Raw genomic sequence first — 22,216 nt, forward strand, 5'->3', positions numbered from 1 at the left:
GGAAAGCCACCTAGCTGATACAAAGAACCACAGAAATAATAAATGTTATTGTAAGCCACAAAGTTTTGAGATGCTTCGTTATTCAACAAAATTGACTGATACATCGTGACTCAAGGCTCAGAGATTCCTCTTACCTCGAGGGGTAGTAGGGATCAAAAGTGTGGCCATCTCCCGTACTAATTATACAGGACAGGTTTCCAATATAGGGAGAGAGGAGCCACGTCAGAGAAATGGTGACATTGTCAAAGGTGAAACTCTCATTGGAGACTGTCAGCTGCAGGCCTGCAGATGAAAACACAAAAGGCTGTGTGCCACTGCAAAGCAAAATTGCATGTTTCTGTTTAAAAACGACTCCTCTGCACCTGTCCTTCATCTTTAGATGGGGCTTTTAAAGTTTTTTTTAATTAAATTTTTACTTTTTTAAGGTTTTTTGAATTTTATTTTTTGTTCAGATGCAATACATAACCGGGATACAGAATTTGAAGTCTATAAAAGGGTATACAGTGAAAAGAAAGCTCCCCTCCCCACCGCCACACCTCAGCTCTCCAGAGGCAACCACTGTTATTGGTATCCTGGGTCAATTTCCAGAGATATCTATACATTCAAAAGCACGTATGTACTTTGTTATTTATACAAATATTCATGATTTGGCACCTTCCGTTTTTTTCATTTAGTGTATCTTGGAGATTGTTCTATATAAATTTACTTAGAGCTGCCTTGCTCTTTTTAATAGCTGCACAGTGTACCATATTTATATAATCAAAATTCTATTGATTGTCCAAATGTATTTTCTTTGTAGTTTAAATGACAAAAGGCAAAGCACCTTTAAGAAAATATACTTGGCTAAGGTGGCCAATGAATCATTCATTGTAAGCCATTTAGTGTATATTAAATTTTATAAAACCTTGACCTTCAAAAGTTGACATGGTGGATGGGGTGAGGGGTAGAATTTGCTGAGCCTGCACAAAGCCCTGGGCTAATTTGTGCAGCATAATCTTTAAGTTTCTGAGCACAAATGAGAAGGGAAAAGGTATAAGAAGCTGAATGAAAACTAAAAGGACTTTCTCCAGCTAGTCAGAAACCCATGGATGTCCTGATTCACTGTACCTTCTGGGTACAGTGGTGGGGAATAGGGGAGGGCTGCTGGATAAAGTCCCTCCTTTCCCAAATCGGAAACTGGTTGTGATCAGTACACGCTGATTCACAAGGGGACAGTATATTTGAAATCAAAGAAATATTTGGTTTATGTGATTGTCAGACCCAACTCACCGCCTGCCCTAAGCTACACATTTGTCCAGGGACGGCAAGACTGGGACTGACAGATCTTTAAAGGACACTGTTTGTCCATTAGCAAAACCAGCAAATGGGAAGCACTGCCAAAACACGTGACCTCCCAGAAAATAGAATTGAGACACCTTGCTCACTCTTTTTACACCCAAACATGTCCAGCAAACTAATGTCACTGGTAAAACTTGTCTTCTCTGCCACCCTCCCCTTCTGTACCCTTTCCTCTGTGTGGTCCTTCCTTTTCCCATACCCACAGACCCTGATCTGCTGGATGGCCCCTGGGCACCCCAACATTCCCTGACTCATCTTTTCCCTTCAGAACTTCTTGCACCATTTTGCATGATCTCAATAGAAGTTGCTGTTCTGACTGATTAATTTGTTGGACAATGGCATAATGTAGTTTCACAGTTGTTGGGGAAATTGGTACTCTCGTACACTGTTAGTAGCAACATAAATCAAAACAGCAACTTATAAACGGTAATTTGGTAATATCTATTAATATTTAAAATGTACATACCCTGTGACCTAGCATTTCCACTACTAAGGATCTCTTCTCTAAAAAGGATCCCAGGCACAGGTCAAGAAACATATATGAGAATGCACAACAGAGCGTAGCCGAGTGGTATGTAATAACAAAAAATGGGAAGCAACCTAAATGTCCATCAGTAAGGGAACTGGTCAATGCATTTTGGTATTACTTATGATGTGATATGTGTAATCATTAAAAGATTAAGGTAGTGACTTGGAGAGACATCCAGGATATATTATAAAGTGAAAAAAATTAGTTGTAGACCAATGCATTTTACAGGATTATATTTTTATAAAAATATACATATATAAATTCATACACAGCCATGTTTATGCAAACATTTTTGAAAGCAGGGAAGAATTTATTCTAAATGGTTGATAGTGGCTTCCTTATAGCACTATAATTATAGAATTGAAGGGGGAAATTTTTCCTTCTTGACTTATAAAACTTTTATAAATTGTGGTAATATGGGTTATTTTTATGGCTTTTAAGATTTGTATTTTTAAAAAGTTCCTGTGTGTTCTAAAATGGCAGCCTATGTGAGGCATGGCGGGTGAGTGGGTATGGTATATGGGAGAGATCTTTTGACTCCTTTCAATCAAGTAACTTTGGTTTTGTCTATTGTGTTTATTGGGTCATCCCACAAAATTTAGTTTGAAGGGTCTTGGGAGTAAGAAAAAATTTTTTTTAACTCTTGCTTGACAGCTTGTTTCTACTATAGGGCCCTCAAACACTTTACTTCCAGGCTAAGCCAGGTAGGGAGGTCACGCCACAGGACAGCAGTTTTGGGTAGGGAATTCACTCGTAGCAGATCAGCCCCCATGGTGGCTGCTCCCTCTGCTCCAGGTAGGGCTGGACCTGGCATGTAAACAAGAAGGGAATTCCCACACTCAAGCACATGGGGGACTCACCTTCCCGACACTGGTACAGCACCCACAAGTAGCTGCCCTGGGTAGGGCACAGGTCTCCAAAGAAAGTCACATTTGCTGCCACCTGACATGCCTGCAGCCCCTGACACTGGCCTGGGAAGCACCCGCATCCCAGGAGAAAGCAGGAATGGTGCGAAGAACATTAAGAGAGATAGGTTAGACAGAGGTGAACGACCTTACATTCATTCATTCACCCACATACCCCCAACCAATATCTGTTGGTGTCTACTGAATACCAGGCACTGTGCTACGTACAGTGAGAGAAGATTCCTGCCCTCAAGAAGCTCAGGGTTCAGCATAGTAGTTCTCAAATTTTAGAATGCACCAGAATCTTCTGAAGGGCTTGTTGAAGACACATATTTCTAGAGCTCACCCACTGAGATTCTGATTCAGTAAATGTGGTGGGAAGCTTTAGAATTTGCTTTTCTAATAAGCTCCCAATGATGTTGATGCTGCTGGTCCAGGGACTTCATTCTGAGAACCACTGGCCCAGTGGCATCTATTTAAATGGCCTAAAGTTGAAACCTACACCCTGCGAACTGGCAAACAGAGGACAAGATTAGGAAGCCTGTAGCTACAGGGACGCAAGGTGCCCACAGGACAGAGAGGCCCGGCAAGAAACTTCAGGGTCATCCCAATACCTCTCCCTCCTGCTTATGTATGTGAATTAAATGCCTACAGAGAAGTCTGGAAGAAGTTAAGGAGGACAGGTTTGTAGCAGAACACCTGCTTTCACGGGGCCCTGCAGGCCCAACAGCAGTCATGGCAGCATTTGTGCCTCCAAGAGGGTTCAGAGAGCCCCTGTAATCCCTTAAACTGAATCATTGCCATGGAGCAAATGGAGCTCAAAGGCAGATTTAATCTGATTTAGGAAAACAAGGTCCTAGAGAAACTCTCCCATGGGAACGACAGATACCACCAGGAATGTTTATCCAGCATTATTCACAGTAGCAAGGATTAAGACACAACCCATACAACTCTCAACAGAGGAGGAGGCATATTGTGGCATAGTCATACAATAGATGAAACGGATAAACTAGCACAACATGTATCAAGATGGATAGTATGCCTCGCAACATAATGTTGAAGGGAAAAAAACACACAGAAAGATAAAGAAGGAAAAGAGAAAAAAATGTACATTGTGGAATGGCATATACAAGATGATATATGCAATGCAATACTATGTAATGCTTGGGTTGCACCCGTAGTAGGCAGGTGGCAATAAGAAGCCACACGTGTGATTAATAAACACTGAATTCACAGCAGGAGCAGACCAGGGATGGCTTTACAGGAATGTTGGCTGTGTACCTAGTATTGTATTTGTCTCTTTAATGAGGGAATCTTAAGCAAATATGGCATAGTGTTAAGATTTGACAAAGTTGAGTGGTGGGTCTATGAGAGTTCACGGAAATATTTTTTATCCTTGTCTACATGTTTCAAGTATTTCAAATTTTTAAAAAAATTAAATTAAAAAAAAGAAAGTGATGTTTCTTGTACCCAGGTTGTGTGAGGAGCAAAGTGTCCATTGTCAGGGTTTGATCCACTGAATGGGGTGAGCTACAGCTCCCTCACTTCCCTGCTCAGTGCTGTGGGTAGAGACTGGCCAGTTTTCCCATTGTTGGAGGTTCAAGGCCAGATATGAAGATTGTTTGAGCCTTCCAGACCCCTTTGCTGAGCACAGAACATCAGGAGCTGCCCCGAGTTCACAGCCAGAGCTGTGGAGCCCTTGGGCCCTACCTGCCACTTCATTCTTGACGCTGACCCAGCTGCATTCCTCATCCAGGTCGGAGGGGTGCCCAGCATCCTGGATGCAATAATGGGGAGTCTGGCGCCCGTAGAAGGCATCCTGGATCTGGATGACCTCCCCAGAGCCACAATGCATGGTGGCATTGAGGCCCTCGCAGGCCAAACTCTGGCCGACACCTGTGCAAAGGTAAGATAACAACTTAGGAGGGCTAATGATCATAGATAGGCAAGTGCTTGGTTGATGGGAAGTGGGAAGGTCTCAGGGGGCAGGACTGTGAGATACAAGGACACATTGGAAGCTGACGTAGCAGGGGCGAGAGCATCGCTCTGGAGCCAGATTGCCTGGGGTCAGATCCAGCCTAGCTACACATTGGTTGTGTGACCCTCTGCAAATTACTTAGCTTTTCTGTGCCTCCTCTGTATGGGAGGGATTTAATACCGCCCTAGGGTCACTAGGAAAATTAAATGAGTTGGTACATGCAGAATAAGGGCTATATAAGTGGCAACTATTATTCCACCTATTTTGAGTCCCTTCCTTGAGCCTTATCTGAAAACAATGCCTGACATACAACAGATGTTAAACTAGTATTTGTTGAATGAATGAGTGGTTTTGATGAGCTTTCATGTTAATTAGTCCTATGAGCTGAGCTGTTCTCCCCATTAGGAACATCAGGCTCAGCGGGTCACTGTGCCTGGTTCCCAGCATGTGGTCCACACTCAGTAAACATTTGTTGGAAAAGAATGACCTGGTTAAGGTGTGCACAGCCAGAAAGTGCTGATTTTAAACTGCATGGTGGGAATGATGCAAAGTAGGGATTGGGACCAAAATCTGTGTTCATTTCCTATGGCTGCTATAACAAATTACTGCAAACTTAGTGGCTTAAAACAGTACAAATTTATGTACTAGTTATGAAGATTAGAAGTCCAAAAATGGGTCTTACTGAGCTAATATCAAGGTGTGGGCAGGGCTAGCTCCTTTTGGAGCCTCTAGGGGAGAATCTGTCCCCTAGCCTTTTCCAGCTTCTAGAGGCTGCCCACATCCCTTGGATTGTGGCCCCTTCTTCCAACTTCAAAGCCAACAGCATTGCATCTTCTAGTCTCTCTCTGACCATCGGCAAACTAGGTCCAAGTCCCATCTCTGTCACTTCCCAGCTGTGTGGCCTTGGGCAAGGAACTTACCCTTTCTGAGCCTTACTTTTCTTGATAGTGGGCCTACAATAGAATAGTGGAGTGACTTCTATTATGCTGAATAAATGTACTTGGAGTGCCAAGCTCAGTGCTGGAACTCCTGCTTGATACATTAGCTGTTCATAGTGTGACCCTGGTGGGGCTCTAAGACCCAGGGGGCTGACAGAGTCTGAGAGACAGACTTGAAGTTGGGGTGCAGGAAGGAGCAGGGACTTAAGGGGGCTGTGACAAAAAGAGAAAGACGTTACATAGCGCACAGATCCCCACAGCTTCCATGTTTTCAGAAACAGCCACGTAGGGGAAGCTAAGCCTATGTGCACCTATTTAAAGCTGAGTAGAGGGTGGATAGAGCAGGGGCCTCTCTAAGTATCCAAACCCAGAATGGGGCCTGGGAGCCAGGAGCTAAGAGCCAGGAAGGGGGCTGGGCCCAGGAAGCCCAGAAGCTTCTGTCAAGCCTGGCTTGAGGGTCGAGGGACCACGGGGAGGCTCAGATCTAAGATCAGGCCCCAATGCCAGTCCCCACATGGCAGGCAAGACCTGGTGTGGGACCACGGAACACTCCTGCAGGGACTTTTACACAATCCCTAGGTGCCTGGGGCCTACACAAGGGGTCAAGCATGGGCAGCAGCTGGAAAGGGTGCAAGAGCAAAGCGGCAGGGATTTGGAGGTAGAGTGTGGGGGTGGGATGGTCAGATCCAGGCTGACTGGGGAACAGAAGTCAAAGGTGAGGGAGAGCAGCCTGCTGGGACAGCGTCTCCCTTCATGTGAGGGCTGGAAGAGGAGTATAAATAGGGCCAAGCATTTCCCTGTAGATCCGGGTATATGAGGAGGAAAGACCGAGAGAGACCAGCAAAACTAGTAAATGGACAGGGAGAGCAAGGATGTGTGCTGGAGAGACAGAGTGAACACAGAGAGACATAACATCACATAGAAAGAGACAGGAGAGCATTTAGAGAGAGAGAAAGAGAAAGACAGATAAAGAAATAGAGACAGAGAAACACAGAGAGACAGAAAGAGAAACAGAGCATCACTCAGAGACAGGTAGGCATTTAGAGGGACAGAGAGACACTGAAATAGAAACAGACACAGGGATAGACAGAGAGACATGGAGACAAAGAAACAGAGAGAGACAGAGAGAGAGAGGTCAAAGGAAATAGACCCCACAACAGAGGCCAGCTCACCAAACTCGCAGATGAAGGCAAATGGCTGCGTGCAGTTCTCCGAGGCAGCCCACCTGGAGGAATGGTCCCTTCCAATGTAACCACAGGCGTTGGGAGCAGGAGCAGCCTGCCCTCCATGCCAGTGACTGTAGTTCACATTCGAGGTGTCCAGCCAGATCCCCAGCCCTGGGATGGGAACATAGCCACCAGGACTTGGAAATATTCTTCTGATCCCTTTTTACGTACAGGGCTTGCCTAGCTCAGCTGCGTGTGTGAAGTAAACAGTCAATGCTGACAGACTGAAGGCTTCAATTTCCCATGCCAGCGAAGGGCATTTCCTAGCTGTTTTCTTCTAACACTTAAACAGGAGAACTCAGCCCGAACACCAGATGCCAAACTGAAGCGCCCACAAGGTGGTTGGATTAAATAAATGACACTTCAGCACTATCTAACCATGATCTAAAAAACAGTACGGAAGTGTGCCATGGGTTGTTAAAAGGCATTCCACACAGAAGAGGGCCCTTGTCAAGTATATCTGGGCAGTTCGGAGATAAATGGAAGCAGTTTTGTTACTTCAGGACCCTTCAGAGCTTTCAATACACTTACGTGACTCTTGAAGAAGTGTTATGTGTGTGTGGGTATGTGTACACTACAGAGCATTTCAAAGACACTAGCAATCTAGAAAACACTAGATATAAAATATTTATTGTGAAGTCTCAAAAATGCATTCATTAAAAAACACCTATAGAAAAGAATTCATACAAATGGTTAAAAAAATTCAGAGTGAAATTGAATGAAAACATCTTCCCTCTTCCAACCAATCTATGGACTGCTCTCACTATTGTTGTTTCTTGTGAGTTATTCCAGGCTGAGTTTTATTCATCTATCAGCATCCATGAGTGCCTGACGTATATTTACACAAATGCTATTGTATTGCACACAGCATTCTATCTTTTGCTTCCTAAATAACATTACATATTGGAGGTTGTTACACATGAGGCTAACTTAAATCTACTTCATTTTCTGTAACATTCATGCAGTATCCCTTGAAGATTTTACTTTTTATTTTTTAATTTATTCTATTTTTCAATTACAGTTGACATTCAGTGAAGATTCGAAACAGATACAACTTTTTTAACTACGCATGAATGGACAGTCAATATACAAAAACCCACCACAATTGCTGCATCTACAAAGCGAGAAACCATTCAAGAGTTATTGCCTGAAGACGTATAGTAGAATTTACATCCCTTGGCTGTGAGTTTCCCAAAATGAGCTCCCTTTACTGCTTCTTTATTTAGGCATTTCCATCCACTCTGGTATATTTCTCTAGATACTTAGCTCAAACCATGTTACTCGTTTCTAAAACCCAGTAGCTTCTACAGAGCTATATGATGTGGCAGGGCACTGGCTCGAGACCTCACTGCCCTTCACTAGCTGTGTCATCATGAGCAAAGTGTTTCCTCTTTTAGACTTCATTTTCTTCATCCATAAAATAAGAGTAACAATGCCTACCTCACAGGGCCGGTGTCGGGATTAAATACCAATGTTCATTTGTCCAGTTTTTGATATGTATGGGCACTGAGACAACAAAAAATGGCCAGAGCATGGTTCCTTTCCTTGAAGAGCTCATTGTCTGGGGGTGGGGGAAGATATCTAAATTACTAAAGCCATGTCTAATGGGCACTTGGAGAGGTGTGGACAAGGTCCTATAGGTGTACAGAGAAGGACTCACCCAGCTGTGCTAGGGGTGGAGGAAGGAGTCCTCACAGAGTAAAGGTTAAGTGAGAGTTTCCAGGAGGACTATTAAAATCAGATGATCTGATGCGGATTGAGTCACAATATGCACTTATCTGCTTCAGTTTCATAACAGGGTGGGGGGGGGCGAGGGAAGACATATGAAAGTGCTTTGAAAATAACTTAGTAATTATTCCCTGAAACTCAGTTCTCTCACCAGTAAAATAGGGACAATAATAATTAACTCATGAGTTGGCATAGGATTTAATGTGATAATGGACATGAAGCACTCAGGATAGTGCTGGGCACTATTCTACCATGAACCAAAGATGTCATAGCTAGTATTAGTATTAGACCTATGCAAAGAAATACACATTTCTAGAGCATCAGCAATGTTCCGGATTTTGTGCTAAGTACTGCGCATGAATTATTTTGTTTGATGCACAAAGAGGAGAGTATCTTACCATGAGTATTGGGATATATTAATATGTTCTGTGGAGCTCTGGGTAAGAAGCAATGGTCAGAATTGCAGCAGCCACAAACTCGTGTAAAACATAGTTATCACAGCACCTACCTTCTGTGGTTCCATTCTGAGCTGAGTTCCCTGTGAGTCCAATCCACCATTCCCTGTCCTGGGAGATGTGTTTCTGTAGAAACCACTGGGTGCCTTCATCATGAATAAAGACCAAATGGCCTCCTCGCCTCTCACACCAGTTCTGGGCACCATAGAAGGAGCGGCCAAGAGGCACAAATTCATAGCAAGAGTCTCTGAAAGCCACTTGGCTCTTAGAGCAAAAACTGCCCTCCTCTGGCCTTGCAGTAGTGGCTATAAACCTCAGAGAGAGTCCCAGGAGTACCAAGCTTGCTGTGCTCATCCTTGAACCAATAGTGGAGAGTCTGGATGGAGCTAGCTCTCAGTCCTTAATATGCTATTGCCTCTGCAACCAGCTGCCATCCATCTTTCCTTCTCTCTTTGTATCAGATGATAGTGACTACCTCTTGTTTAAGAAGCAAAGGCTCAGGATGAATGTGTCTGCAGTTTTGCTTCCTCCAGCTCTTTGTTTAATGTCAGTTCCGAATCCAATTAATTTGCAAGATGGTCTTCTAGAGAAAGATAAAGCTGCTATATCATCTGTCTGCTTGTCATTAGGTCAACTGTTAGCTTCTGATAAAAATACCTTGCTGTTGGTTTTGTCATTACCCTTGAAGGCCAAATGCTTCATAGGAAGCTGTCGGCATGTGGGAAGTATGTGATAAAAGAAAAATGGCAGGGAAGTTAGAGTTATGGGATTGTAAAAAACAAAGTTGCACTCATATCCAATCTTATTGTCTAGAATGGCCACTGTGCCCAAATGATAATCACATTCTCCCCAGCATGGCTTAAATCTTAATGGAGATTTTTTTCCCTTCACTGATTCATCATATTACCACTCATGCTTGTTAGAGAATAAAGGTTTCCTGTAAAATTTATTTGCTGTCATCGTGAAAATAAGCTCTTAAAACTTTAAACCTTCCCATCTTCATCTGATGTCTAAATCCTCCAACCGCTGTTCATGGTTTATGGATAAGTTTAAACTTCTTAGCTTTATATACAAGGCTGTATATGAACTGACTCCTGACAATTATTTCCAGACACACCCCCCAAAATGTGGGAAACCAGGCTTTCTTACCAATTGCCAATGGAAGTGTAAATTTGTACAACCTCTATTGTGGGCAATGTGATAATATTAAAATTTTAAAAGCACAAGTGCTATAATGTAGCAATTCCACTTCTAGGAATTTTACTTACAGATAAGTTCATGCATATGTGAAATGTCATATGTAATGTCATATTCATTGTAGAATTTTGTAAGAAGGAAAAACTGGAAACAACCTAAATGTCCATTGATGGGAAACTGGTTAACAAAATGTGGCACATCCTATATACACACTAAAAAATGAACAAATTCTTTGTATCTAGAAGGATCTCTAAGAGTTTTGCTAATAGTAAAAGCAAATTATGAGATGTCGTTGGTGGCCTAATGACATTTACATAAATACATAAATAAATATATCTCATAAAGGACATACAAGAGACTTGCAGTAGTGATTTCCTGGGTAGGGGGACTAGGTGAGTGGGAGACAGAAGAGGGAGCAGACTTTTGTTTCATTGACCACTTCTTTTAACTTTCTATTTTGTGCCATGTGAATGTATTATCTGTTCAAAAAATAAATAAATTCTTTTTTAAAAACCTTATGGGCCCACCACCTCTCCCACGAGCTCTAAGTCACAGCTCTTCCTGACTATCATAATTAATGGCTGGTGACCTCTCTTCAGAGCTCTGTGTGCTCCTGTGTTGCCCCTTTTCCAGGAACTGCTTTCTCCCTAGTCCTTCCCTGATCACCTTCAAGATTCAGCTCAAATCTCATTTCCTTTGTGAACTTTGTAGAACTTGCCTCATATAATACACTTCTCTCCTTTGAATCGTATTTCATTTTTAAATAAATCTTTACTAAGATATAATTCATATGCTATACAATTCAGTCATTTACAAATATACAAATTAATGTATTACAAGTATCTTCACAATATTGTACAACCATCATGACAATCAATTTTAGAACATTTTCATCACACTAAAAGGAAATTCTTTAGCATTCACATCTCATTTTCTCCTCCCCCCAGCTCCCGACAACCACTAATCTGCTTTATGTCTCCATAGATTTGTCTATTCTGGATATTTCATGTAGATGGAATCATGCATATGATGATGGCTTCATTGCGACTGGCTTCTTTCCCTTTAGCATAGTGTCTTCAAGATTAATCCATCTTGTAGCATGTATCAGTGATTCATTCCTTTTCATTTGAGGGGGCACTCAGTGCAAGTTTATAGAGTAATAGTTGAATGAATGGTTTCCAGAACTAATGAATCTCTACCTTTGTTTGCCTTTCTGAATAATGTTTGTTGTTCATAGTTATTTCCAAAATTAATTAAATTTGCCAAAATTACTATGTTATTGTAGTGGTGGAAAAAATTGTTTTAGCTACAAGTACCAAAGTTCTTCTTGGAAACCTTTTCTTTAGGAAAATACCTGCATAGGCCATTTGAATTGGGATAGAGGAGATACCATGGGCATGGTTTATACTATTACAACAAAAACAGTGCTGGATAAAATGGTCTGCATAGGAAGTTTGTAATTCGAGGTTGAAGAAGGGAGCCACGCAATGTGATGGGACCCAGGAGCCTTCAAAGAAGGTGTCAGGTAAACAGTTTCTCCTGGCAGGGTGGCCACAGAGTTTAGAGAACACAGTTATCTGCTATTTGATTTTAAGTTGTTACCTTGCTCTGACATGTCTTTTTTTTATTCCCTGCCCCTTTCACCTTCTAGCCTCTGGCAAACACTACCCTTTATCTCTATGAATTTACCTGTTCCAGACATTTCATATAAATGGAATCATACAATATGTGATCTTTGTACCTCGCTTCTTTCACTCAGCATATTTTCAAGAGTCATCCATGTTGAAACATATATCAGTACATCATTCCTTTTTATGGCTGGGTACTATCCAATTATACAGCTAAACCACATTTTGTTCATGCATTCATCCACTGAATGACATTTGGGTTGTTTTATTCTTTGAATTTCTTGCAGAGAAGGAACAATGTCTCTTAAAATCTTCTCCTTATCCCATGGCTGGCGCTCGGTAGGACTCAATGAACATTTGCCAGCCTGACCCCATTGCCTAGGTCCCTGGGGCTGATCCTTCTACCTTCTCCCTTTCCCAGAAGTCCTTCCAAGTCCTTGGGAGTAGCCCTGCCAGACAGAGCCCAGGGCAGGATTCGATGTCATCACTGAGTCACAGGCTGGGCAGAACTGGTCTCTTATCTCTGGGAGCCAAGCTTCTAATTATTTCCATTAGAAAACTATGTGGAAGGCCTCACACAGAGATAATGTATCTCCTGGGTAAAGGCTTCATTTATGTCACTGATGGAACATGCTGGGAGACATTTGATAAGTAATGCAAGTCTGCAGGCTAAATTCCATTTTCACATTCTTTACATTCTCATCAACTGCAGACTCCTGGGCATGGAAGCAGTCTTGATGATGTCAGTTCCTAATGTGCCTTAACCTCTGTGTACATGAAGAAAGGAAGCAGGATATGGCTGAATGCGTGTGAGCGTGTTTCCAATGATCTGATGCAGCTGTCTGAGCCACCTAATCCCGATTTTTAGGATGAGCAAATGAAAACAGAAAGAGAGGGAGTTTGGTTTAAAAAGAACCAAGGAAAGAACCATAAGAACAAAATCCTGTGGCCTTGAAATCCCAGTCCTGGGAATAGACCCATTTTAGTTTGGGTTCCCCCAGAAGCCAGCTGGGACAAGAATTCAAGTGCCAGCAGTTTATTTGCGAGGGGAATGCAGGAAACAGTGGCAGGGGAGTGGGTAGTACATTGCTCTATATGAATTGGTGTGTTAATTGGTCATAGTGAATCTCTGTCCTCCATTTGATCAGAAACACAACATAGCAAAAGAATTCCCATGATCCCATTACCCTAATACGTTTTCATTTCTTTGTGGTTCCTTCTTGCCTTGAAGATAGATGCTTACCCAGAAAAACCATAGTGTACATATAATTAGTTTATATTGCATCTTGCATTTCCCACTTAGCATTTGGTGATAAGCCTTTTTTATGTTGCTCAAGGGCTTTGAAATTGGCATGATGGTGGCTGTGCCTTCTTTCTCTGAATAGACGTTACTAAACAATTCTGATGTTGCTAGATATTTTGTGTGGTAGTAGTCATCTGTTTGTCATATGTTCAGTCTTGCTATTCTAGTCAACACTGCTGTGAACATCTTGTACTTACCCGTTAGCCTGGGCTGAGTTAGCTCCTGACGGTTGTAGCAGATACTGTCAATATCCCACCTTAACGGATCACACATACCATGTAAGGCTTCTGAGTGTAAGCACCTGTGGCTCTTTGCCTCCCTTTGCACGGGAGGGTCAGGATGGAGGTACCTGGAAGTTAGCAGCTCTTGGGAGAAACTCTCACCCTTGATTAACTAGAGTTGGTGGACCAATCCCTCAGCTCCCTCGAAGTAACTCAGACATGTTCACACCATCTCTGGAGTCCCCCAGCCAGACTGGGTTTTGGTTGCCTGCACTGGTAATGGCCTTGATAATTCACCTAATGTTTCCTTCCCCGTTTCACTTCCCCACTCTGCTGGCTGGCCTTTCCTGAGTTCACCCCCATATAAACCACTTGTCTTGGGGTCTGCTTCTGGAAGAGCCCAAATTTAGACAGGTCTGTTTCCAAGACTGTGATGCTGGCCCACAGGGCATGAGCATCTTTATGATTCTTTGCAATGGACTCGATGCCTATTTAAACGAAGTTAATTATCTTTCTGTTGTTCATGTTGCCAATCCCACATGAAGACTCAGACTACCAGATCAAATCCTGGGAAACGTGTTCACACAGCTAAGCTGTGTCCCCCTTACTTTCTTGATGGTTTCAGTTCTATGACACAATTGGGTTTGAATATTCTCTTGGGGAGTGTCTCTGAGCAAATGATAACCTCAGTCATTGGATGGTAAGCAGTATTCTCTAGCTCTTTTAGATATGTATGTAGGTGAACCCTTGCTCACTTATGCTAAGGCGTTTACTTCTTTAGGGTGTCTGGTAACCTGGATCTTGAAGGACTAGCCAGGAAGAAAAGGGTAGAATGGGGGTAGGGGTAGGGAAGAGCTGGTAGAAAGGGTGTCTCAGAGAGAGGCCCAGAATGCCAAATCCTTATTTCTTGTTAGTGTCCCAGAATCAACATAAACTATAACACCCTACGTTATCCCCCATGGGTGGTCTGCTATGGCCCATCACACCTCCATGCTTTTGCACATGGTATTTCTCTACTGAGAATGCCTTCTCTTATATGCTTGCTTGTATACTTGTTTTTTTTTTCAAACATAGTTCAAGGATTAACCTCTTCTCAAACCTTTCCAGGCTCTACAGGAGTTAATTACTACACCTTTCATGTCCCCAGAGCAGCTTAACCTACTTCTATCTTAGCACCGTTTAAAAGTTTTTAGCCTTAAAAATGAGAGCAGAGAGAGAAACTATGAGAACTAGGCTGAAAAAAAAACAAATGCCCTTACAGCCTTTTTAATTTCTACTTTTAAATACTTCTTTTGCTCAATAACTATTGTAGGTTCCATTGTATCCTCCAAAAAGATATGTTGAAGACCTAACCCTTTGTACCTGTGAATATGACCTTATCTGGAAATAGAGCCTCTGCAGACGTGATTAAGTTAAGATGAGGTCATGTTGGATTTTGGTGGGCCCTAATCCAATGACTGGTGTCCTTATAAGCAAAGAGAAATCTGGGTACAGAGGCACACAAACAAAAAGGGAAGAACAGCCATGTGATGACAGAAGCAGAAGTTGAAGTGGTGTAGCTACAAGTCAGGAAACATCAAGAACTTCTAAGCAGTCTCCAGAAGTTGGAAGAGGCAAGGAGGGCTTCTTCTCTGGAGACTTCAGAAGGATCATTGTTCTGCCAATACCTTGATTTTGGGCATCTGGCCTCCAGAACTGTGAGAGAATAAAGTTCTGGTTTTTTAGCCACTAAGTTTGTGGTACTTTATTGTGGTAGCCCTAACAGACTAATGCAATGATAATGTAGCACAATGAGGCCATGCGACATTCATCCGTTCAATAAATAAATATTTGTTGTATACCTACTGTGTGCCAGGCACTATGCTAAACTCTGGATTTTAAATAGGAGGGTGACACAATTGGGTTTGAATATTAGCCGGATCACCTGGTAGCATTAGGGAAGACAGATTGGAGGGGGTGGCACTGGAGGCAGGGAGACCCCATGAGGAGGCTGCTCCCAAAAGGTCAATAATAGTGAGGACAGTGTCTAGGGGGCTGGAGGAGAGAATAATCTGAGCGATTATTTAGGAGGTTGAAATGTCAGGACTACAGCTTAGGCTATATAGTTATTATTTAAATTGAATTTTTGTCCAGCCTCACTGATTGGGGCCTGCGTACATGGTGGAAAATTGAAGTGTTCCAGCTCATTCATTAGAAGGCATTTTCTTTTCTACCAGTAATGCTCATAGTATTTCAATCTCATCATTTCTACTTCCCAAGTGTTGCATATTATTATTATTATTAATAACTATTACTGTTGTTACTATTATTCACATTCCTTTCTCTCTCGTTAGTCTCTGAGCTCACTGAGGTTAGGAGCTATAATTTCCCATTTTTCTATCTCTAATACCCAATGTGACATTAGTTTCTGCTGTCCAGTAGGATTTAATGAATTAATGAATGTAGAATTAATGAATGCTCTTAAATGTTAATTGCCTGTGTGGCCTTTCCTTTAGTGATGAAATATTCACTCCAGCCATCCTAGGGCAGTTCTCGCACCCTGCTTCCCGCACCCTGCTCCCCGCACAGGCCTGTGGAGAGTGCAGGTTCTCACCACTGCGCTTCTCCCTCAGGGGAGGCAGCTGCCACCTTTGCTGGGACTTTGCCTGTCACCTTGAACCCTGCAACTTAGAGATTTCCACATTATCTACTCAGCTTATCACCCTGGCTAATTAAAGGTACTGTTTAGGAGGTAACTTAATTGGAAAATTGCAAAGTAATTTAGATATGATAACATTATCTCCAAAAGGGAAATATTAACTCATTTTAGGCAGTAACTTTGTAATAGAAGATACAAAATTGTATAATAAGACTTTTTTTTTTATAGCACAATTTTTTTTTTTTTAATTCAGTTTTTACCTCCTTACCTCATGATCGTTTTATGGGCACAGCACATTTTGTAGAATAAGTGGCCTCAAGGAAGGGTAGCCTCCTCTTCTTGAATCCTTCCCCAAAATTACAAAGTAAGAGGATCCCACAGTTCAAATCTTCCACCTCTGCCACATGTCCTGTGATCTCTGGCCCAGGGTCACAAACTCCATTTGCTTCCTCGATAAAAAGGAGATAATAATAGTGCCTGCCAGGTCTATGCCAGGATTAGAAGATATGATATGTGCAAATCCAGAGTAGGGGCCACCCATCTGTGAATGCCCTTTCTTCTCCGTCCCAAAGGGAGGGAGCAAAGCCTTCCTCCTTGCCCTGGGAGCATCTCAGACCTCTGAAGGGCAGACCAAAACTCTCTGTAAGATGAGTTACTTCCTTTCATGTTCCCATTGCCTTGTTCTTTTATGCACTGACCAGTTTTCATCCCATTTTAAGGCACTGAATGCATTATAGAAATTGTCTGTGGAACACCATTTTTGTTTGCATATCTCCTCTGTTCCTCAACCAGGAACTTCAAAAAGTGGGAGGCATTACCTTGTAGTGAGGAAGAACATGCACTGACTAGCTGTGGGCCTTGAACAAGTTCCTCCACATCTCTGAGTCTATGAAAGTGAGATTGAGATTCCCTTGTAGGGATATGAAGGGATTAAATAAGACTGGCAATAAGACACTTAGCATGCTACTTAGCACATGTCAAGCATCCAGTGAATAGCATTTGTCAGAGGCTGGAGGATGGGCCAGGAGATAGTCCCTTGTCCCACTCTTCCCATATTAGTAAAGACATAGGAAGCAGTGATTGGGCTTCTGTGGGTTCAGAGCAATGCCAGAGTTTCTTAGGGGAAGAGCAGCTACTGCTTATTACTGGATGCTTGACATGTGCTCAGTACCATGCTAAGTGTCTTATTAGCAGTCTTGTTTAATTCCTCCATATTCCTGCAAGGGAATCTCAATCTTACTTTCACAGACTCAGAAATGTGGAGGAACTTGATCAAGGTCCACAGCTAGTCAGTGCATGTTCTTCCTCACTACACAGTAATGTTTCCCTGCTGCTTATTATCACTGATTACAAAGAGAGGGGATGGAGGTTCAATGTGAAGGCAGTCCCCGGAACCACTGCAAGACCTCTAACCCCTTTGGGAAATACATGTCCTTTGAGATAGGCAGATTTGGCCCCCAAACAAAAAGAAAACAATGGGAGCCCAACAAGGAAGAGACTGAGTCTCATTAATCACCTCTGTATCCCCAGAACTTGGCACATAGTTGGTATAAATTCTAAGAAGGCACAGAATTATTTTCCTATTTTGTTCACTTCCGTATTTCCAGCTTCTATTAGGTACTCAGTAAATATATGTTGAATGAATGAATGAATGAATGAATGAATGTGAGAATGCATGAATGTTGTACTGTCTGTAGGTTGCCTATCCAAGCTATTCCCTACTTTTCCTCTGCTAATGGAATCCTGATATAATTTAGGTGACAAAATGCTGCCCTGAGAGGTGGGAAAGTGGGAGACTGGTGATGAGTTTAAGGAAATCAGGGCATTACTGTTCCTCTTTGCCAGGAATTGGTCTAGTTGAATCAACACAGAGTAGTAGATTGAATGAAGCCTGGTGAGATGACCCAGATGAGCTTCTGAGCTATCCAGGACCCCCAGATGACTTGATGTCGGAGATGAATGCACATCTTCAGGGTTTCAGCAGACATTCTATTACTTTCAGCCAAATGTCTTCTGTTAACTTGTTGAGCCTTCATGATATTTTGGGCTGAATTGTGTCCCCCAAGATTCATATATTAAAACTCTAACTCCCAGTACCTCAGAATGTGACTGTATTAGGAGAGTACATTTAAAGAGGTGACTAAGTTAAAGAGTCCATTAGGGTGGGTCCTAATCCAATCTGACTCATGTCCTTATAAGAAGAGAAAATTTGGACCAGGGATACGTGCTCCCATGCAAAAGACCACGTGAAGACACGATGAGAATACAGTCATCTGCACACCAAGGAGAAAGGTCTCAGAGGAAACCAGGACTTTGATCTTGGAATTCCCAGTCTCCAGAACTGTAAATAGATTTCTCTTGTTAAAGCCACCCAGTTTGTGGTACTTTGCTAAGGTAGCCCTAGAAAACTAATACAAATATCTATTGTTATAATCATTTTATTCTCACCATTATCCAAAAATCCTTATCGCACCATATAATTGTCCTCAGGGTACAGTTGAGATCTAAATGAAGAGAGCTCCTGATGGTTCTTCAGTATTATATTATATAACGAGGCAATGATATCAACCCAAGACTGGCTTTCTCAAGGTCTTCTACCCATTGACGACAACCAGCCTGTCCATTCAGTAAAAATCTAGCAAACATCCATCCTGCATTGGAGCTACATGGACTCTCACAGAAAATATACTCTAGAGTCAGGCTGCCTGGCTTGGCTTCCTAATTCGATCTCTTAGTAGCTGTGTATCCTAAGGCAAGTTGCTTATCTTCCCTATAGTTTTTCATCTATAGAATGATGCTAAGAATACCTATCTCATAGGATTCTATAAGGCCAGAGAGAGCTGATATATGCAGAGCGCTTTGCAAAGCACTCGATTCAGAGAATGTGTTCGATGGATAGGGGCTGTTGGTATTCTGAATATGCAAAATGGACAAGAAAGGAGAACACAGTCATGTTCTCACTTATAATTTCAATATAATCCTTCCAACAAACCCCGCAACATAGATATTTCCATCCTGTTTTGCAGAGTAAAGTGAAGTTCAGAGGGGTCATGTGACAATGGTCACAGAGTTTTTAAATTGCAGGGCTGAGATCCCAACCCGGGTCTTCTGATCTCTAAGACTAGATTTCTTTTGTCTGCACCAGAACTGCTTCCCTCAGTGGTGTAATTTTTTTCCTGACCCCTCAGGGTATGCCAAACATTCTCATTTAATGCTTACAAGAATGCAGCTTTCACAACCTAGAAATAAATAACCCTGACACGGATACACATGTTTAGACTAGATAGCAGAATAAATTGGCAAGTTATTATGAGACTTAATGGAAAATGTAGGTCAAAGGGAAGAGCCTTCTGAGAGAATGGGGAAGAAAGGGAAGTAACAATGATTGATAACTATTTGAGACCAGGGGCTAGACCCTTGATCTACAATAACCTTGGGATTTTGATATCATTAGGGCCCTATTTTATAGTTAAGGAAATGGAGGCTCGGAGGATAAGTAACATAGCCCAGATACACAGAAAAAGAAAGAATGCAAATCTAGTATCAATACAAATGTGTAGCATGTTCCACTGGACCCGGGCTTCTCAGTGTCTGCTACACACATAAGAATGAGGGCTGGGCTCCATCCTCAGGGACTCTGAACCAGTGGGTCTGCGGTGTGGCCCAACAAGGTGACTGGAATGTACAGCCAGGGTGGAAGCACAGCCAGACCAGGTTGCTCTCAGCCTGTGCTCTGGAAGACTGTCTCTGCCCAGACCTGGCGATCATTACACTAAGCTGCAGCTCCTCCCCCTTTCCTTACTCTGCCTAGAGAGGAATGGCTGGTACTTTCTTTAAGCAGCATGAGTTAAGATGAGTTTATGAACTCATCACCCAATATTCATAGCAACTTGAATATGGATTTTAGGCAGCGGCATTGCATTAAGGTGCACAAATACAGGAAAACTCTAAAATCAAATTCACGCATTGTTTCTCCCTCTTGATAGACCAGGAAGTTGAGCTGAAGTTTGTTTTGACTATTTCTTATAGTGCTTTCTTTTTTAAAATAGTCTATTAATTATTTTTATTTGTCATAACAGTTGCAGGATTTCTTTTTTTAATGAATTATTGGGGTGACATTGCTTAATAAAATCACATAGGTTTCAAGTGTACAATTCAATAATATGTCATATATATATATTACATTGTGTGTTCATCATCCCAAGTTAAATTATCTTCCATCACCATATATTTTACCCTCTCTACCTCTGTGTACCTCTCCCCAACTCTGGTAACCACCAAACTATTGTCTATGTCCTTGAATCTCTGCTTGTTTGTCATGTTCATTTGTTGCTTTCAGTTTTATATCCCAAACATTAGTGAAATCATATGGTTATCAAGTGTTTCTGTCTGACTTATTTTGCTTAGCATGATAATCTCAGGATCCATTCATGTTGTTGCAAATGGCAATATTTTATCCTTTCTTATGGCTGAGTAATATTCCATTGTATATATGTACCACATCTTCTTTATCCAATCATCTAGTGAAAGACACTCGGTTGTTTCCATGTCTTGGCCACTGTGAATAATGCTGCTATGAACATCAGGGTGCATATGTCTTTACGAATAAATGTTTTCAAATTTAGGGGGTAAATAGCCCCAAAGAGGGATTGCTGAGTCATATAATAATTCTATTTTTAATTTTTTGAGGAAATTCCATACTGTTTTCCATAGCAGCTGTACCAATTTACATTCCCACTAGCAGTGTATGAGGGTTTCTTTTCCCTCCCATAACCTCTCCGGTACGTGTTATTGTTTGTCTTGTTGATGATAGCCATTCTAACAAGTGTCAGGTGGTAATCTCATTGTGGTTTTGATTTATGTTTCCCTCATGGCTAGTGGGGTTGAGCATCTTTTCATATGTCTGTCTGTTGGCCATTTGTATGTCTCCTTGGGAGAAATGGATGGATGTTCAGGTCCTCTCCCCACTTTTTAATCGAGTTGTCTTTTTTATTGTTGAGTTGTATGAATTCTTTGTATATTTTGGATATTAGGCCGTTATCAGAGGTGTTGTTTACAAATATTTTCTCCCATTCAGATGGTTGTCTCTTTATCTATACATAGCTGACAGTGAGGTATTTAGGTACCCTATTATAATGATGTTTTTTGTCAGTTTCTCCCTTTAGGTCTGTTAGTAGTAGCTTTATATATTTTGATGCTCCCTGGTTGGGAGCATATCATTTGATAAAGATTATGTCTTCTTGATATATTGTGCCCTTTATCATTATGAGGTGTCCATTTTTGTCTCTTGTTACCTTTATCTTGAAGTCTGATTCATTAGATACAAGTACGGCTACACCTACTTTTCTCTGGATGCCATTTGTTTAGAGTATTGTTTTCTACCCTTTCACTTTGAGTCTATATTTTGTCTTTGCAATTAAGATAAGTATCTTTAAGGTAGTGTATGGTTGGGTTTTGTATTTTGATCCAATCTGCTACTCTGTACCATTTTATTGATGGATTCAGTCCATTTACGTTTAGGGTGATTATTGAAATATGAGGTTTTCCTATAGCCATTTTATCTTTTGTTTTCTGATAGCTTGATGTCTCCATTGATTCTTTGTCCTTGTGGTTCTGTCTGTTATTTTAATTTGGTGGTGTTCTATGGTTTTTCTTTCTCTTCCCTCTTGTTTTATGTTATGTGTCTCAGTTCCGGATTTCTTTTTCTTTTTTTTTTTTTTTTTTTGGTATGGTTACCATTAAGTTTATGTAAAGGAAATTTTCATGTATACAGTAGTTCTTTTTCTTCTGCTTTCATCATCTCCAATCCCCTTGGCAAATTCAAACCTTTACTTCTTCCCCTTTTCTGTTTTTGTTGTCTCAAACTGTCCCTATTTATGCTGTGAGTTCATTTCTAGGTTGCGGTAATTAATGTCCTCTTCTCTTTTTGAAGTGTTTTTTTGACCTTTAACCATTATGTAATATTTAAGTATATTATTAATACCTTGTTCTTAATAAGAGTTGCAGTTTGCTGTTTCTGTCTATCTGTTAATCATCCTACTCATTGTTTTGTGTGGTTTTTTTGTTGTTGTTGTTGTTTTTTTTTTTTGTCTTTTTGTTTCAGGTAGAATGACCTCCTTTAGTTATTTCCTG

General features: G+C 41.5%; 2 protein-coding genes across 8 annotated transcripts in view; one reads left to right on the plus strand and one right to left on the minus strand.

Moving 5' to 3' along the window:
* Nucleotides 1-9,578, minus strand: part of PKD1L2 (polycystin 1 like 2) — an 81,990-nt gene extending 72,412 nt beyond the window's left edge. Inside the window, exons 1-5 of one of the 2 annotated variants that reach the window (XM_016165914.2) lie at nt 9,151-9,578; nt 6,861-7,025; nt 4,483-4,668; nt 2,728-2,838; nt 135-282 (exon numbers count right to left, since the gene is read on the minus strand). In XM_016165914.2, coding sequence (XP_016021400.2) covers nt 135-282; nt 2,728-2,838; nt 4,483-4,668; nt 6,861-7,025; nt 9,151-9,451 — 911 coding nt within the window. In that variant the 5' untranslated portion in view covers nt 9,452-9,578. Of the gene's footprint in view, nt 1-134; nt 283-2,727; nt 2,839-4,482; nt 4,669-6,860; nt 7,026-9,150 lie in introns of those variants that run through there. The other variant, XM_036231507.1, reaches the window with a different exon arrangement.
* The window catches only part of BCO1 (beta-carotene oxygenase 1), a 69,856-nt gene that overhangs the window by 5,814 nt on the left and 41,826 nt on the right, over nt 1-22,216 (plus strand). Inside the window, exons 2-4 of one of the 6 annotated variants that reach the window (XM_036231508.1) lie at nt 453-612; nt 4,529-4,678; nt 7,936-8,096. The exons of 1 other annotated variant lie outside the window; for it this stretch is intronic. The gene's annotated coding sequence lies outside the window, so the exon portion shown is untranslated. Of the gene's footprint in view, nt 1-452; nt 613-2,820; nt 4,679-7,935; nt 8,097-11,101; nt 11,820-22,216 lie in introns of those variants that run through there. 4 more of the 6 variants (XM_036231509.1, XM_036231510.1, XM_036231511.1 and 1 more) reach the window with 4 other exon arrangements.

The sequence above is a fragment of the Rousettus aegyptiacus genome, unplaced genomic scaffold (genome assembly GCF_014176215.1).
Source record: "Rousettus aegyptiacus isolate mRouAeg1 unplaced genomic scaffold, mRouAeg1.p scaffold_m13_p_14, whole genome shotgun sequence".
NCBI lineage: Eukaryota > Metazoa > Chordata > Mammalia > Chiroptera > Pteropodidae > Rousettus > Rousettus aegyptiacus.